General features: G+C 42.2%; 2 protein-coding genes across 3 annotated transcripts; one reads left to right on the top strand and one right to left on the bottom strand.

Moving 5' to 3' along the window:
• Positions 1-2,122: 2,122 nt before the first annotated feature.
• On the bottom strand, positions 2,123-7,075 carry xrcc6 (X-ray repair complementing defective repair in Chinese hamster cells 6). The gene is made up of 13 exons (XM_029699173.1): positions 6,928-7,075; positions 6,091-6,182; positions 5,897-6,009; positions 5,513-5,654; positions 5,075-5,326; positions 4,682-4,868; positions 4,360-4,546; positions 3,824-3,992; positions 3,508-3,669; positions 3,259-3,388; positions 2,958-3,058; positions 2,710-2,826; positions 2,123-2,545 (listed from the first exon to the last, which is right to left on the bottom strand). The coding sequence occupies exons 2-13, from the start codon at positions 6,158-6,160 to the stop codon at positions 2,346-2,348; spliced, it is 1,830 nt and encodes a 609-aa protein (XP_029555033.1). The 5' UTR covers positions 6,161-6,182; positions 6,928-7,075; the 3' UTR covers positions 2,123-2,345.
• A 750-nt stretch (positions 7,076-7,825) lies between these two features.
• Positions 7,826-13,567, top strand: LOC115153577 (desumoylating isopeptidase 1). 2 transcript variants are annotated; one of them, XM_029699172.1, is made up of 7 exons: positions 7,826-8,288; positions 8,507-8,528; positions 8,704-8,773; positions 9,193-9,302; positions 9,438-9,560; positions 11,632-11,749; positions 12,219-13,567. In XM_029699172.1, the coding sequence occupies exons 1-6, from the start codon at positions 8,198-8,200 to the stop codon at positions 11,723-11,725; spliced, it is 510 nt and encodes a 169-aa protein (XP_029555032.1). In that variant the 5' UTR covers positions 7,826-8,197; the 3' UTR covers positions 11,726-11,749; positions 12,219-13,567. The 2 variants fall into 2 exon arrangements, with proteins under 2 accessions (XP_029555032.1, XP_029555031.1); XM_029699171.1 differs by having other exon boundaries at positions 7,827-8,288; positions 11,632-13,567.
• The last annotated feature ends 2,404 nt before the right edge of the window (positions 13,568-15,971 follow it).

The following is a 15,971-nucleotide window of genomic DNA, read 5'->3' as shown; positions in this document are numbered from 1 at the left end:
AAATATATGCGCTTTTTCCCACCAAACTGACTTGTGGAGAAAAATCAGTCAGTGATGACGTATTGCACACATTTACTTTTTCGCGTACATTTTAATGTACTCTGGTCTTTGCATGTGCAATCTAGCCAACAACTTGCAGATACAGTGAGGGTAGGCTATAGTCTACACACGTTGATATTATTATGGGTAAGAGTGAGAATATTTGTCAAATGGCAGCCAATCATCGAAAATGTCACCAGAATAAGACCCTCGATATTTATTGGGAAGAGGCATCAAGCTCATCACCATGCACATTCACCACCCTCTGTAGTTTATCATAACTTATTTCATCTGTAGCTTAAAATAAACTGCATGCTTTCCTGAGTCATAGTGGGAGGACCACACGACATATCATCCCGTGACTCAAAGTTTACTTCGATGTGATGGTTCTTACACTCACTGAACTAAAATATAACTGCAACATGTAAAGTGTTGGTCCCATGTTTCATGAGCTGAAATAAAAAATTATAGTAATGTTCCATACTCAAAACGTTTCTCGAAAATTGTATACACAAATGTGTTTAAATTCCTGGTAGTGAGCATTTCTGCTATACTATATTTTTTAAATCTTTTTGCATTTTTTTTTTCTTCCTGTTGTGATGGTGTCAACGGGCTTCTATTTTTAAAATGTTTGGCCTCCCAATATTTTTGTATATAGTTCATTAGTTTGCCCAGGCCGGCAGAGATACAATCTTCCACAAAATCATTCGCTTGGAGATTCCTGCAAAAATGTTATTTGAAGTACATCAGTACATTTAAATATGACCCTGTGATGTTCTTCCACCATCCCCACACTCAGTTTGTGTGTTTGACATTTCTATTGATATGTTCATCATCAGTACATCTCAAACAGGGTGTTTATATACACAATCTATTAATAATTGCGCTACAAAATGTTATCGTCAGGTAAATAAGCCCAAATCTATGCAATGCCTAGACAGCATATTATATTTGTGTTACAGGACAGAAAGACAGATGGATGGAGGGAGTAAGGGATTTGGTCTTGCATGGCAAAAATGACCAAGACAAAAACAGTCCACATGTAACAATCTCTGGCTCAAATGACAGGTGTGGCATATCAAGAAGTTGATTAAATAGCATGATCATTACACAGGGGCACCTTGTGCTGGGGACAATAAAATACCACTAAAATGTGCAGTTTTATCACACAACACAATGCCACAGATGTCTCAACTTAAGGGAGCATGCAACTGGCATGCTCTGGCATGTAGGAATGTCCACCAGAGCTGTTTCCATAGAATTTAATGTTAATTTCTCTACCATAAGCCGCCTCCAACATCATTTTAGAGAATTTGGCAGTAAGTCCAACCGGCCTCACAACCACAGACCACATGTAACCACACCAGCCCAGGACCTCCACATCCGGCTTCTTCACCTGCGGGATCGTTTTAGACCAGCCCACCTAGACAGCTGATGAAACAGAGTATTTCTGGTCTGTAATAAAGCCCTTTTGTGGGGAAAAACTAATTCTGATTGGCTGGCCCAGGCCCACCCATGGCTGTGCCCCTGCCCAGTCATGTGAAATCCATAGATTAGTGCCTAATGAATTTATTTACTAATGAATTTTATTGACTTCATTATATGAACTGTAACTCAGTAAAATTGTTAATTGTTGCGTTTTTATTTTTTGTTCAGTATAGTTCTTAAAAAAAAAAATGTATTCAGTACATGGGACTTTAACTCATCACGCACAGGCTTTTATCTGCAACAAGTCAATTTCATGGAAAATGCACATCGTTTTTATGCAGATTTTGGAATATTCACATGAAAATCTGTTGCCAATTGGATGGAAACCTAGCTAGTGACTTTGAAAGAGGGGTCTGAGACAGCGTTTACCACCATCAACAAAACACCAATTTATAGAATTTGTCATGGAGTCACATCCCCCCAAAAGTGTTCCAGACACTTGTACAATCTATTCCAAGGTGCATTGAAGCTGTTCTGGCAGCTCGTGATGGCCCAACGCCCTATTAAGACACTATGTTGATGTTTCCTTTATTTAGGCAGTTACTTTTATGTTCAAAAACTGCAGACAAGTCAAATTTGAAGCAATTACAGACAATTATATAAATTGTTCCTTTTCATTTTTTATTAAAGTTTAAAACATGTAAAGAAACAAATATTATTCTAGCAACACAAATGAGAAACTTTCCATTTGAAGTACAGTGACATCTCAGACTAGAAACCTTGAAATGGAAGCCCAAAGATAGACCAATAACCCTGCGATCTAGTGCCTCTGACCAGAATAGACAGCATAGATGTCAACATATTTTGACATCTACGCCTCATTTGGTGAGCTGTGCAGTCAGGGCGTCTATTAGCTCCTGTTTCTTGGTCCCTGTGACCTTCACCCCAAACTGCTTACAGGCGTCCTTCAGCACGGGCACCGTCAGCTTACCCAGGGTGCCTTTCTGTACGTGACCCCTCAGCTCGTCCTCAGACATCTCCAACTTGGGCTTCTTTTCTGCGCCGCCTGCCGCCTCAGCTGAACACACACAGGGCCAGGATGTTACAACAACTAGTATTTCAACAGTGAGACTGCCAGCTACTACCCTGTTCTTTCTTACCCCATGGGCCGGACCCAAATCTCCCCTACAGGACACAAAGCAAGTAAACCATACACCACATTATAGATCATACAGAACTCACCTGGTTTGCGTTTGGGTCCAGTCTTGCCCTCTGGGTTGTAGTCAGCAGGGTACACCAGATCTCTGAACTCCTGAGCCAGGGAACCAAGACGCTGGTCCATCATATTCACATTGGGCACTGAGAGGGAGAGAGAGAAAGATAAGGAGAGATTGAACAGAAAGAATGGATGAGAAAAAGCGAGCTTGAGCACTGCTAAAAAAGAAGCATGTGGGCCAATCAGAAGCATATGGTGTGTGTATTCATCTTACTGGTGTGATCCTCTATGTGCTCCGGGGCCATGAGATCTAAAGCCAAGGCTTCCAGGTTCCTGTAGTGCTGCTGGAGGACTGGGTTCTCAAACGCATCACTCCTGGCACACAGGAAGAGCAACACAGACAACACAGGAATCTCAAGACTCATTCAGGTCATATTCTAGGACGTTTACAATAGTGTTCCCCTTGTTTTCTGCTATGCTTTCACTGTTATGTTTTATGCTTTAACTCTTTTCAAAATGTGAATCCTGGTATGAAATAATAATGTTTAGTGTCCACTGTAATAAAAGGGCCGTACCTGTATTTGAAGCGCAGCTTGTGTACTATCTCCTTCATCTTGTCCACCTGAGGCTCGGAGGCTGTGGGGAGCTGAGGAGTGTCCAGGGTACGGATGTCATCCGCGTAGGGCAGGAAGATGCCATGGAAGCCTGAGACAAACACACACACACACACACACGTCACTACAATTAGTCTGAACGTATAAAAGTATTTTAATTGTGTGGCATTTGTGCAAGACCACGGTTGCAGTGGGACCCAATGACTGTACCTGGAGCCGCAATCTGGGCCTGGCCATCATCCACCTCCTCTCTTTGGGGCACCAGCGCTAAGAAGCGCGGGGGAGAGTTACGAATCCGTGTATATTTACACAGAGCGAACACGTTCCTCACACTACACCTGCGCAGCAACGCTGTGAACACACAGGCACTCCCTGGGATGGAAAAACAGGACATGGTGAGAAAGGGGTTAAAGTTGGAACTGAAAATGGAACTTGGAGGACGAACGTGGGCTGACGTTTCCTAGATTACTTTTTGACTGGTCACCGTTTCTCTTCCCATCATAGTGACAGGTTGGTTCACACACACCTGTGACCAGTTCCTCCTCTGGGTAGATGAAGACAGCAGATCTGAGGTGGTGGTGCAGTTTGAGACGCTCCATGGGCTTGAACCCAATCAGCTCCAGACCCGGGTCAGAAAACTTCTTTATCACATCCACCTCGTCTTTCTCCATCACTATCTGCCTGCCTGCATACACCTATACAGACAACACACATCACATCTAGACCGAAAGTAACCGGACAGAATGAGAAATATGAAATCATAAATTTTTTTATACCCCTTTTTTGTGATATCCAAATTGGTAGTTACAGTCCCATCCCATCGCTGCAACTCCCGTACGGACTCGGGAGAGGCAAAGGTCGAGAGCCGTGCATCCTCCGAAACAACCCAGCCAAGCCGCACTGCTTCTTGACACAATGCACGCTTAACCCAGAAGCCATGGGTGTCCCGGTAGCGGTGCCGGCTGCGACAGAGCCACTGCGCCACTCGGGAGGCCCATACTTTCTTTGATACACTTTAAATATATATTTCTTTGGTTTGATTTGAGATTCCCACTTAGTTACCTGAACTCTCTTGGTGTCGCTGGGGAGCAGCAGACTGCCCGTCTGTGTGTGGTAGAGGCGTGTCTTGGTGCGGACGGGCTCGTTGTTGTCTCTGTAGAGCTTGATGGCGTTAGGCTTCCTGGCCTGTAGGGCCGTGATGTACACACCCACTGCCACGTTCATCCCTTCCCCCAGACACAGATTCAACCTGAGACACAGAGGACAAGAGAGGAGCCATCAGCAACCAGGGCCCTGTTCAGTTTTATTAAACATTTGTAACATCTAAACATGTCCTATAAAAACACAGTGCCACGCCTAAACAATGATGAGGGAAACTCTGTACCTTGCGACCGATCTCTTCTTCATCTCCTTGGCTCTGACCCTCTTCTTGAGGTCCTCCAATTTCCCACAAGGCTCCATCTGCAGGCCCAGCTCAGCCTCGTCCTCGGGGGGGCTCACCACGTCGCAGAAGAAGAGCGAGACGTCGAACCCACCTGTCTTCATCAGATGCATCAGGTCTATCACCACACCTGTGAGTGACAGAGAGAGAGAGAGAGAGAGTTCACTGATCCAACATTGTTTGTGATAAACTAAACATTTGCAAGAACAAGATGTATTTCCGGCCCCTTTCAAACCCCTTCAACCCTGTTACATCAAGGAGGCCAACTGCCATAGAGATACAACTATGTATGTTCTCTCTCTTTGACAACTGCCTTCCCCCTTTCTCCAGACCCACCGGTCTCTTTGAGGTCGCTAGCCTTGGTGCGGGCCTGGCGGTCGCGCTCGCTGTCTCCCCCATGTGGTGTGTCTCGGCAGGTGAAGATCATGAGGCGTTTGTGGGAGAGCCGAAGCTTGATGTCACTGTAGAGGTTGGAGCAGCACCACAGCGCCTCACCCAGGTTGGTATTCCCACTGCCCATGGTCTCTCCTGCCACCTGGGCACCCTTCTCCCCACGCAGCCCGTCCACGTCCTGCACCCGACGGGCACCTAGAGGAGAGAGAGATGGGAGGAGATAAAAGAAAAGGATAGACAGAGAGATAGGTGAGGAGGAAGAGTAAAGATAAGTAGATTGGAGATACACAGAGAGAATAATAACAAATGTTCAAATGGGTTCCAGAAGAATCCAAGACTCTTTCAGAGCACACACTGAAACTGCAGGCCAGGGGGACATACCAGGTGAGTCCAGGTCATGGTAGATATAGACATGCTTGAAACTGTTCCTGGGGTTCTTGCTCTGTTCCGTCCCATAGAACACTAGAGCCACCAGGTCCTTGTCACTGCTGATTATTTTACTGGTGTAGACACTGCGGACACACTAGGGAGGGAGAGTAGCACAATAAAACACTGTCAGAGGGCTAACTAGGACCACAGAGATATAGAGAGGAGTGGGAAAGGGCCATCAGTAATGTCACTTTTCATGGTGCTAAGAGTTCAGTCATTTTGATCATGTCTGGGATAAGGAGAGAAAGAGAGAGGCAGGGGAGGGGGTGAAGAAAGGACAGGAAAGGGTAAGGGAAAGCAGAGAGGGAATTAGAGACAGCGAGAGAGAAATATTACCTGCATGGTCATGTCAAATGGCGAGGGCTCTTCATCCTCCCCCTTGATGAACATCTCCTTGGAAGCATCCACCAGAAACACCAGGCTGTCACGGCCTGTGCTCTTATAGTCCACTGTGGAGAGGGATTACATTACATATGCTAACCCCCATTCTATTCAGTATTGATCCATTCAATCACCAATGTTGGTCTTACCTTCAGACTCATCCCTTTCCTCTCCATCCACATCTTCATCCTCATGGTGGTAGTCGTTCCACTGTGCCATTGGGGCACGTACTAGTCTTGCCCTGAAAATAACAAGGAAACAAACACATACGTGCACACACACGCAGTGTGTGAGAGAACTGTGGTTATACAACTCTGATCAGGTAATACCAGATGATGTCGGGGTCAATTTAATGTGGTACTCCAGTCACCTTTTGGGTAAGTGGCTAGTTAGTTCTTGAGAACTCAAGGGGGGTATACCCACTTTACAGTTCCCCCCCTTTTGGGTTCTTAGCTGATAGTATGGACCACAGCTACTCTCCCTCCCCATGTGAACCACAATCCCGACACTCTAAACGCAAATACCCCTCTTGCGATAAGGTTTTGTAAACCTTTGGAATGTAACTTTTATATATGCGAGAAATAATATTTAAAATACAAAACACAATTTTACTGTTTAGCAAAGTTGCACCCGGCTGTTTTTCACACACTGCCTCAGCTACAATATCTCCATTACACCAATACGTTCCACATTTCCGGTGTTTCTTAAAAATACAGCCGTGTGCAACTTTCCAAAACTACATGCGGTAAGTCTTTTGTATTTATAATTTTTTCCCCCACTTATATTCAAGTTAACTTCCAAATGTTTCCAAAACTGTATCCAACACCTGCATTTGCGTTTAGACAGAACATTTGGGGGAGCGTCGGGGAATAAGGCGGCAGACAACTTTTTGAATATAATATAATCACAGAGTTTCTAAACGGTATATGGTTATCTTAGCATCCACGTATCAGCATAAATAAGAATACAGCCGAATGAAAGCATACCTTATGGCCGAATGTAATGCTGTTACAAAAGTGGTTTCGGTGGAAATAGTTAGCTACAAGCCTTGTTTTGTCTTGATGCAGGCGTTGATATCAGACCATAGTCGTGTCACATAGTTTAATTACGTCATCAGTTGCGACCTGAACGCGCATTACTTTTTCTATGGTGAAAATGTTGGTGGGTTCATGTAAAGCCAAATGTGAATTGCGCCATCTACTGTGCGATTGAGGTAGAGACGATTTATGAAACAAATATCGTCAAAATATGTCATATCAATCGTAAAACTCACTTGCATAAACACAAGATTTCTTAATTTTATTACGGATTCTTGCGTCCATTTCATAATATTTTATCAGACGCTTTGACGATGTAGGTCGTCACGGTCAACTATTTGAAGCTAGCCACAATACGGATTGTGGAATTTGCAGTTTCCCTTCAAAATAAGATTCCCCCATTGAAACATGCAAATGAATACAAATAGTGGAATAATACCTATTTGGACTAGGTGCCAAACAAGGTTGTAATGTTTTTATATACATTCAAAAAAAGACTGTGGATGTAATTTGACTTCCGTATTGCATTGGGGGCATACTTATAATAAGCACTAGCAAATCAAATCAAGCACACAATATGCTGAAACACTTAAAAAAAACTTTTTGGCGTCAAATTAACAACTTATTGTCTTTTGTTGAATTTATATATCAATATTCCAAACTTGTTTAGGATGATCTAGTCCAAATATGGCATTATTCCACTATTTGTATCTATTTGCATATTGCAATGGGTAACTTTTATTTTGAACGCGAACCCCACATTCCACTATTGTGGCCAATTCTTATTGTTGCTAGCTTCACACAGGTGTCCCAGTCTCACTCTATCCATTCATTGGCTGTTTTTTAAGCCATATGTATGTATGGGAAATTTTGACAGATCTATTTTGTTTTGAGTCACAGTGACACAGCAACAGCTGACTAGCATGTTAGCTAAGAGCTTCGTACGGTCGTGAATTTGCCTCAATTATTAGATAGATATTCGTTGTAATTAAGCTTAGCTACTATATGCCTTTTTATTTTTCCCAACATAAGGCATTTCGGACTATTTTTTTGTTTTTCTATTTGCGGAACCAGAACGAACTATAGTAACTTAGCTAGTTACGTTAGATAACACTACGTTAGCTAGTCGGATAGCTAGCTAGATAACACTAGCTAGCTAGTTCGTACACATTGAAGACAACACAGCACTCAACCTAATTTTACACCATCAAGCTGAATTATGGATCCAAATAACACCTCGTACGCTGTGAAACTGTATGTTTACGACATATCTAAAGGAATGGCTCGCCAGCTGAGCCCCCTCATGCTAGGTAAGTTGCTAACGCGTTAGTTAGCTAACTAGTTTTGCTTGGAATATAAATTGTTTTACCCGCGGATGTAGAGTTTGGATTGATGAGCAGAGGCCGAGGATGCATTTTAGGCCTATGCGCTGAATTTAGAATCAATTTCTGTATCTTATGTACCCGAAGTTCGCTACAAAATGTAAACTTAATGTATAACGTTATCAACTATTCTGTTCTATTCACAGGTAAACAGCTTGATGGAATATGGTGAGTAAATTATGTATTTTTTTTGAATGATTGAAATCCTTATTTTAGTGAGGACAAAGGTCAAGTTATGTACACCTTTAAATATTTATATTATATTCCCCCAGTGTTTTTAAGTCTGTTAATTGGGAATCTGTCTTTATGTGAAATAAACTGTAGCCTTTTTCCTCTCACTTAGGCACACTGCTATAGTTGTACATGGAGAGGAGTTTTTTTATGGGGGAGATGGCATCACAAACTGCCCACCTGTAAGACAACGTTTTATTCTATTCCTTCCTAACATAAACTAGACCTGTAAATCTCTTTCTTATTGGTGTACATAAGTCTAAGTTAGTTACCCCAAGCATAGATCTTGTTAGTTGTGATACAAAACGAATCCTGGGGCTGCATATGGGCTATTGGAGGACAACTGAGCAAGCAGGTGGCAGGTAGCCTAGCGCTTAAGAGTGTTGGGCCAGTAACCAACAGGTTGCTGGTTTGAATTACCAAGCCTGCAAGGTGGAAAAATGTGCCGTTCTGCAAGGCAGTTAAACCCCCAAAAACACCTGCTCCCTGGTCAATTTAAGGCACCCCTCCGCACCTCTATGATTCAGAGGGGTTGGGTGTACAACTGACTAGGCATCCCCTTTCCCCTTACAAGCTGTTTGTATTTGTTGTGTGTTTTTAGGGCGGAACGTCCCTGGGACAACCCAACTCCATAATAGACCTGGGCACCACAGAGGTGACTGAGGAGATCTTTATGGAGTACCTGTCTTCACTGGGAGAGTCCACGTACAGGTGAGGCTGTGGTACCTGGTTGATCTCAACCTTGTGGATCTCAACTCCACACGTAATGGCGATGTGCAGTCTCTCTCCCTCTCTTTCTCCCTTTACTCTGTTCCTATCTTTGCCTTACATCTTCTTTATCTGTAGGGGGAACCAATACCATCTGTTTGAGTGGAACTGTAACACGTTCAGTAACGAAGTGGCCCAGTTCCTCACTGGCAGCAAGATCCCCTGCCACATCACAGACCTGCCGGCTGAAGTACTCTCCACGTGAGTTACACCTCTCTCCCCTCCCCTGTCTATAGCAACAATAATCTGTTGTCAGACATTTAGTGTAGTGCGGGAGCATGGCACAGCGATAGTCGAGCTCATATTGTTCATGAGTGACATGGGTAAGATAAGTCGCTCTGGATAAGAGCGTCTGCTAAATGACTTAAATGTAAATGTAATTCCACCACTGACACTTTCATGCTGTCTCTCCTCGACCTGTAACCCTAAATCTATTTTCAATACTGTCTAAATAAAGATAAAAATATGGAAGGAGGACAAGTCTCTGTTCACATGTAGAGTGTAGACACTATAAATATATACACACACACAGTTGAAGTCGGAAGTTTACATACACTTAGGTTGGAGTCATTAAAACTCGTTTTTCAACCACTCCACATATTTCTTGTTAAACTATAGTTTTGGCAAGTCGGTAAGGACATCTACTTCGTGCATGACACAAGTAATTTTCCCAACAATTGTTTACAGACAAGATTATTTTACTTATAATTCACTGTATCACAATTCCAGTGGGTCAGAAGTTTGCATACACTAAGTTGACTGTGCCTTTAAACAGCTTGGAAAATTCCAGAAAATGGTGTCATGGCTTTAGCTTCTGATAGGCTAATTGACATAATTTGAGTCAATTGGAGTAATACCTGTGGATGTATTTCAAGGGCTACCTTCAAACTTAGTGCCTCTTTGCTTGACACAACTGGAAAATCAAAAGAAATCAGCCAAGTCCTCAGAAAAAAATTGTAGACCTCCACAAGTCTGGTTCATCCTTGGGAGCAATTTCCAAATGCCTGAAGGTACCACGTTCATCTGTACAAACAATAGTATGCAAGTATAAACACCATGGGACCACGCAGCTGTCATACCGCTCAGGAAGGAGATGCGTTCCTTGTGAAGATGCTGGAGGAAACGGGTACAAAAGTATCTATATCCACAGTCAAATGAGTCCTATATCGACATAACCTGAAAGGCTGCTCAGCAAGGAAGAAGCCACTGCTCCAAAACTGCCATAAAAAAGACAGACTACGGTTTGCAACTGCACATGGGGACAAAGATCGTAGTTTTTGGAGAAATATCCTCTGGTCTGATGAAAAATAGAACTGTTTGGCCATAATGACCATCGTTATGTTTGTAGGAAAAAGGGGGAGGCTTGCAAGCCGAAGAACAGCATCCCAACTGAAGCACGGGGGTGGCAGCATCATGTTGTGGGGGGTTCTTTGCTGCAGGAGGGACTGGTGCACTTCACAAAGTAGATGGCATCGTGAGGAAGAAAAATTATTTGGCTATATTTAAGCAACATCTCAAGACATCAGTCAGGAAGTTAAAGCTTGGTCGCAAATGGATCTTCCAAATGGACAATTACCCCAAGCATACTTCCAAAGTTGTGGAAAAATGGCTTAAGGACAACAAAGTCAAGGTATTGGAGTGGCCATCACAAAGCCCTGACCTCAATCCCAAAGAAAATTTGTGGGCAGAACTGAAAAAATGTGTGCGAGCAAGGAGGCCTACAAACCTGACTCAGTTACACCAGCTCTGTCGGAGGAATGGGCCAAAATTCACCCAACTTATTTTGGGAAGCTTGTGGAAGGCTACCCAAAACATTTGACCCAAGTTAAACAATTTAAAGGCAATGATACCAAATACTAATTGAGTGTGTAAACTTCTGACCCACTTGGTTATGTGATGAAAGAAATAAAAGGTGAAATAAATCATTCTCTCCACTATTATTCTGACATTTCACATTCTTAAAATAAAGTGGTGATCCTAACTGATTTAAGGCAGGGAATTTTTACTAGGATTAAATGTCAGGAATTGTGAAACTGAGTTTAAATGTATTTGGCTAAGGTGTATGTAAACTTCCGACTTGTAGACTTCCGACCTGTGTGTGTGTGTGTGTGTGTGTGTGTGTGTGTGTGTGTGTGTGTGTGTGTGTGTGTGTGTGTGTGTTATAAATCAGGACAGCTTGTTCAAAGCACAAGTCGCTGTGTATGGAGTTCATCATGTTACTCCCCGTTGATCAGATTCTAATTTGTGGTGTTCTACTCTCTGTCACCCACAGGCCTTTCGGCCAGGCGCTACGCCCTCTACTGGACTCCATCAATATTGCACCTCAGGGGGGCAACACCTTCAACGGACACTATGGCCAGAGATAGACCAGAGATAGACTGATTACACAGGTGCACAGAGTAATATATTACACCAACAGTCTGTGTGTGAGGGGTGGGAGATCTGCAGCTCACCTTTTGTGAGTCCCTTAGGCTGCGTTTACACAGGCAGCCCAATTCTGATATTTTTTTCACTAATTGGTCTTATGACCAATCAGATCAGCTTTGAAAAAGATCTGATGGGAAAAGATCTGATGTGATTGGTCAAAAGAGCCATTAGTGACAAAAAGATCAGAAATGGGCTGCCTGATGTATGTCAGTCAGTGGGCCAGGCAGAAACCTAACCCTACCTGACCTCTTTAATACCTTAACACCAACCCAGCCTGGCACACCCCATCCCCAGCCGTAACTTGATTATACCTAACTCTCCCCTTTTCCACTATAAAGTTGGCCTGATCCGTGCCTGTATTTTAGTATGTCCACGGATATCAAGATGGCCGTAAGTATATAATAAGATGGAGCTTTCTTCTACTCTCCGTAGGATCCCATGATCGGCTGAATGTAAAACTAGAGAGCTGCAAGGTTTCTCTCTAGAAAGTGCAGCTCTTTCCTACACGGGTGGGGGTAGGGTACCTTTTACATACCTTCTATGTTTTACTAAATAAGTATTAAGCTATTTTACTGTTATATTGTTTTGTTCTTTTTTAATTACCATGATATGACTGGGTTGCCACTAGGAGAGAAGGAAAGGAAAAGAGAAACAGCTAAAGTGGTGATAAAATCTAGCCAAATTCTGATTTGCACTTGCCTTTGTATTGGGAACTTGCGTATTCACATGTCTTCGTACCAACTGTCTTGTGTCAAGGTTTATCCATCCCTTGAATACATCGTCACACACACTCAGGGTCATCATGCGACGACCTCAAAGTTCTGAATGTGTGATTTTTATAACTAAAGATACCATAGCCGGTCGTTTCAAATCGGAACAAATTAGTCATAATGGGCAGAACAAGCAAGGAGGTGGGCAGAGCCAGTTACAAGCTAGCGAGATCCTTTTGGCGTGTTCTAGCATACATTCGCATATTTCTGCTAGGTAACACCTACTCTGTGAAGTGCGCGTGTGCAATAACTCAATTCGCTTTTGCACTTCTAAACAGTGACATTTTTTAAAAACTTTAGCAAAGGGTAAATTCTAGGAAACTTAGTCCACTCTGTTCATAACAGATTAAAGTTTTGGGAACAGAACTGTATTGAGATCAAATGTTTCATTGATGAGAAATTAGCAGAATCTCGACCAAAATCCATCTCGTTCCATCTTCTCCCACTGCCGGCCACTGGGCTTCCTCTCACTGGAAACGCCAAGCGGATGCTTCACATTTATACAGTCGGTGAAATATCTGGCTCATTGTTCTATCTGAATCTTTCCAGAGTTTGTATTCCCATACCTTTTCAAATGAGCAGGAATACACCATATACAGGAATTCTCTAAGATTGAAATGTTGTGCAGTCTAATGTTGGTCCGGCATAGGAATACAAAAATCACTCTTCATATCACGAATCATGCCAATCTCTATTCACTTTTCCCCTGATATTAATTATCAGTGATTTTTCTTTTGTGGTATATTTATTTATGTGGATAATATATATACAAGGCTGTCTTTGCAAGTTAAATATTTTAATGAATTCCCTAATGTCATTATGGTCATATATCGTTAAAGCTATTGTATCATCAAGGCTAATCTATTCAGTCATTCACATTGGTGTTAAGTCAATGTTGTGATATCCCCCCAAAAATCCATCCTTACTCTCTCCACTATGGTGATATAAATGATCCCGTTTATATTTTACGAAACTCTTGCCACTGCTTGATAAAGAACCTTTTCTCTATAAGTATTGTTGTCTGTGTCTTGTGTTAACTCGACGATCTTAAGAAAGATCGAGAAGGACGGTGTTCCACAGTGAAATGCACACCACAGTGCAGTGTTACCAGCCTGTCTATGGCTATTCTAGGACGGGTAGTTTACTGAACTAATAGTTAAGTTATCCCTTCACCAAAATAGCCAGTGATCAGTGGGAGAGCGTTCTACATGCGTTATGTGATGGTGTAAGATACTGTACACTGGAAAATACAAGTGCTTTTGATGATAATTCCCAGAATGTCCACATGGGGGGGATGGTGGTTTTCTAGTTTCAGGTTATTTTCAATGTCGACAATATAGCTACAGAGGAAAGTTATACAAATAACACTTATGAACGTCTCTTTGAGAGACATTTAAAAGTCTTACAATAGTTCCATCGTATTTCACCTTCCTCTGAAGTCAGTGGCATCAAAAACCTAACTAGAACATCATATACACTACATACAGGAACAAATAAGTAGTTGATCTTTGATATAATTGTTTGGTCCAATATATCCTTGATTATTACGTTTTTATTCAGCACAATATCATACATGTATCACACTTCAGTTAGATAATTATATATTTGGTCATAGTATCTTAAACATTTTAATAATGCACTGTATAATTTTGCCGCAAGTCGGTATATATTTTGCATTGGTCTAGTTGCATTTGTCTCAAACTAGGCTGTAGATTGTCTTCAGCTGTGTTACTGTGCTGCAGTGAGAGGCAGCCTGAGCTGTGGATCTACAACTGAGCAGAAGATAACCTTAGTCAGACAACATCAACACATCAGGGATTTCCAAAGGGGAACTGTAGAATCTGAATGTCAGATCAAAGTTTATTGGTCATGTACGCAGATGTTATCGCAGGTACAGAGAAATGGTTGTTTCTAGCTCCAAGCGTACAGTAATACCTAGCAATACAAAAACATTTAAGACGCATAATACAAAAAAATACAGATATTAAGAAATCAGAACGAGCAATGTCAGAGACTGGAATATAAATAAGCAACAAGGCCCGAGTGTGTGTGCTATGTGGCAAATATGCCACGGTTAAGGGCTGTTCTTATACATGACACAACGCGGAGTGCTAGGACACAGCTCTTAGCCATGGTATATTGGCCATATATCACAACCCCCCCAAGGTTCCTCAGTGCTATTATAAACTGGTTACCATCATAATTAGAGCAGTAAAAATGTTTTGTCGTACCCATGGTATACGGTCTGCTTTACCATGGCTTTCAGCCCATCAGCATTTAGGGCTCGACCCACCCAGTTTATATACAGTACCAGTCAAAAGTTTGGACACATCTACTCATTCAAGGGTTTTTCTTTATTTTGACTATTTTCTACATTATAGAATCATGTAATTCCAGGTGACTACCTCATGAAGCTGGTTGAGAGAATGCCAAGCATGTGCAAGGCTGTCATCAAGGCAAAGGGTGGATACTTTGAAGAATCTCAAATATAAAATATATTTTGAATTGTTTAACACTTTTTTGGTAACTACGTGTGTTTTTTCATAGTGTTGATGTCTTCACTATTATTCTACAATGTAGAAAACAGTAAATATAAAGAAAAAGCCTTAAATGAGTAGCTGTGTCCAAACTTTTGACTGGTGCTAATTCTTTAAAAAAAAAAGTTTTTTAATGGAGTATCTACATAGGCGTACGGAGGCCCATTATCAGCAACCATCACTCCTGTGTTCCAATGGCACGTTGTGTTAGCTAATCCAAGTTTATCATTTTAAAAGGCTAATTGATCATTACAAAACCCTTTTGCAATTATGTTAGCACAGCTAAAACTGTGGGTTCGATTACAGGCTCAAAATGGCCAGAAACAAATAACTATTTTCTGAAACTCGTCAGTCTATTCTTATTCTGAGAAATGAAGGCTATTCCATGTGAGAAATTGCCAGGAAACTGAAGATCTCGTACAACGCTGTGTACTACTCCCTTCACAGAACAGCGCAAACTGGCTCTAACCAAAATAGAAAGAGGAGTAGGAGGCCCCAGTGCTGAGCAAGAGGACAAGTACATTAGAGTGTCTAGTTTGAGAAACAGATGACTCACAAGTCCTCAACTGGCAGCTTCATTAAATGGTCCCTGCAAAACGTCTCAACATCAACAGTGAAGAGGTGACTCTGGGATGCTGGCCTTCTAGGCAGAGTTGCAAAGAAAAAGCCATATCTCTGTCCAGTGTCTGTGTTCTTTTGCCCATCTTAATCTTTTCTTTTTATTGGCCAGTCTGAGATATGGCTTTTTCTTTGCAACTCTGCCTAGAAGGCCAGCAACCCGCAGGTCGCCTCTTCACTGTTGACATTGAGACTGGTGTTTTCTGGGTACTTACATGGCTTTCAATGGCCTCCATTCCGTGTAAAAACTCCAGCTGATT

The sequence above is a fragment of the Salmo trutta genome, chromosome 18 (assembly GCF_901001165.1).
Source record: "Salmo trutta chromosome 18, fSalTru1.1, whole genome shotgun sequence".
Classification (NCBI taxonomy): Eukaryota; Metazoa; Chordata; class Actinopteri; order Salmoniformes; family Salmonidae; genus Salmo; species Salmo trutta.
The sequence above is the reverse complement of the archived record's forward strand: the minus strand, read 5'-3'. Positions and strand labels throughout refer to the sequence as shown.